Here is a 2,237-nt window from a genome sequence, read left to right as displayed (position 1 = left end):
TCTATAGTTCAGCCATTGTAAGTAAAATCTGGTAGAAATCGTTAAGAAGGAGCTTTCCTCATTGTTGTAAAAGCTCACTTTTCTGGCAAAAATTTCGGCCTCATTCCCACATTCCGTCAATTCTCCATTCAAATACCTCAGTTTGCAACTGGTAAGAGCTTTATCCCTGTTCTTTTTGGTTCTACATGTGGTACAGCTCTCCGGTCAGTACTAGACCACAGTAATGGACCACAGTCATTGACCTGGCATAGAACAAAGTCATAGTCTATTATAGATTTTATTATGGCATCGATTTCAAAATATATTATAGTAAGTGGTGATTACATGGGTGAATGGGAGGAGACCCCAAAATGTTGGAATTGGAATTCTGTGAGCAAGGTGACAATGTCGATTGCCATGCGTTGCAATGGTACGTAAAATGACTTGGTTATGAGCGTAATGGAAAGCGGGGAGTTAAATTGTGAGCCTAGCGACTTACGCATCAATTAGATGATTAATGTTTTTTCCACTAGGGGAAAAACTCATCCTTCTTTCATAACGAATGATAGGCAGGTGGTATTGTACAAGCTTGATGTTGCTGCTGATGGTTCTAGGCGTTTTAAGAATAAATATTGTTGAAAGGTCTCAAGTTGGCTCTACATCAGCAGCACCACCCCCACCCACTGACCCACCACTTCCACAGCCGCCAGCCGATGAATCTTCAATACAACATGAGGGCATGGGTGATCATTGTATGGATATGTATGATCCTGATAGTGATTACAAAGAGTGTGATAGAGATGATGGGGGTGATGGGCAGCCACCAAGTGGTTCACAAAGCAACCACAACTTCAATGATGGAACCAATTTTTACTATGGGCAAACATTTGAGAACAAAGAGTATTTAAAGGTTTTATTGAAGAAAGCTGCAATAAAGACCCCATTTTGTTTTAACCCAAACAAGAGTAACAACAAATATTATAAGGTGGAATGCACCTCTCCTAATTGTGGTTGGATGTTGCGGGTCAATAAGTACATCAACTCGGATAGGTTTCGCATTTACAAGTACGTTGGTGATCACACTTGCGGGGTTGAACACGTTACGAGCACTCATAAGCGCACCTCGGCAGTTGTCCTTACATCAGTCTTGATGAATGACTATATTTACAACAAAGGGCCAACGACAAAGGAAATCCAGAGGACGGTTTTCAGGGAGTTCCATTATAAACCAAGCTATTGGCAGTGTTGGAAGGCAGGTGTAACAGCTAAGAACATGGTTAGGGGGACACCGGAGCACGAGTATGCTTTCTTACCGGCTTATTCGTACATGGTTGAAAATCTAAATCCAGGTTCCAGAATTTGCATTAGTCTTGATGATGCGAACAAGTTCAAATATTACTTCGTAGCTTACGAAGCTTGCATTCGAGGATATAAACACATGTGAAAGGTTATTACCGTTGACAACACACATTTATACGACAATATGAGGGTGTGTTGTTGTCCACCTTCGTATAGGATACTAAGAACCATATCTATTCAATTGCTTTTTGCGTGGTGGACAAGGAGTGTGATGAATCTTGGACCTACTTTTTCGAGCAGCTGAGGTATATAATCGCCGATGAACTAGACTTGTGCATCATCTCTGATTGACACAGGAGCATAGCCAACTGTGTTTTCAGAATTTTTGAGCATGCTCATCATGGACTATGCATGAAGCATCTTGGTGATAACCTTCGAAAAAAAATCAATGTGGAGATGTGCTGACCGCAAACGTTGCTGAGTCGCTCAACTCAATGTTGAGGGATGAAAGAGAGTACCCTGTGATTGCCTTAATCACTTCTATTTCTAGGAGGTTTGCTGAAATTTTCAGGCAGAGACGTGCAGATATTAGCAGTTCAATCAATTTATTTGTGCCTTCGGCTGAAAAGACGCTAAGGGAAAAGATGAATGATGGCGACTCCTTGTTTGTCAATAATATAAACGGGGGGCAACGATTTCACCGTAGTCGGCAGTGGCCTAACTACCAAAGTCAATCTACTGAACAAAACATGTACTAGTAGAAGTACGACTTGGTGAAATTATCGTGCGCTCACGCGATGGCAGTCTTGAGATTGAAGTACGAACCTAATTATGGTTCAAGCATCTACAAGCATTCCTTTCCATGTATAAAGTTCAGTGTTACATTCTTGCATTTGGTGAAACGATTAATGTAGTCCCTTCAGAGTCAGAATGGGAAGTCCCAGAGAAGTACGCAAACA

General features: G+C 41.4%; 1 protein-coding gene across 1 annotated transcript; it reads left to right on the top strand.

Moving 5' to 3' along the window:
* The first annotated feature begins 324 nt into the window (after positions 1-324).
* LOC132613205 (uncharacterized) lies at positions 325-1,423 on the top strand. Its single transcript, XM_060327249.1, has 2 exons — positions 325-409; positions 594-1,423. Exons 1-2 carry the CDS (start codon positions 325-327, stop codon positions 1,421-1,423), a joined length of 915 nt encoding a protein of 304 aa, XP_060183232.1.
* Positions 1,424-2,237: the final 814 nt, after the last annotated feature.

This window comes from Lycium barbarum, chromosome 10 (assembly GCF_019175385.1).
Source record: "Lycium barbarum isolate Lr01 chromosome 10, ASM1917538v2, whole genome shotgun sequence".
NCBI lineage: Eukaryota > Viridiplantae > Streptophyta > Magnoliopsida > Solanales > Solanaceae > Lycium > Lycium barbarum.
This window is presented reverse-complemented; position numbering and strand designations above follow the sequence as displayed.

Coding starts and splice junctions, on each gene's coding strand:
- LOC132613205 (XM_060327249.1), top strand. CDS start 325: ATGGGTGAATGGGAGGAGACCCCAAAATGTTGGAATTGGAATTCTGTG. Junction 410..593: donor GATTGCCATGCGTTGCAATG/GTACGTAAAATG, acceptor TGATGGTTCTAG/GCGTTTTAAGAATAAATATT.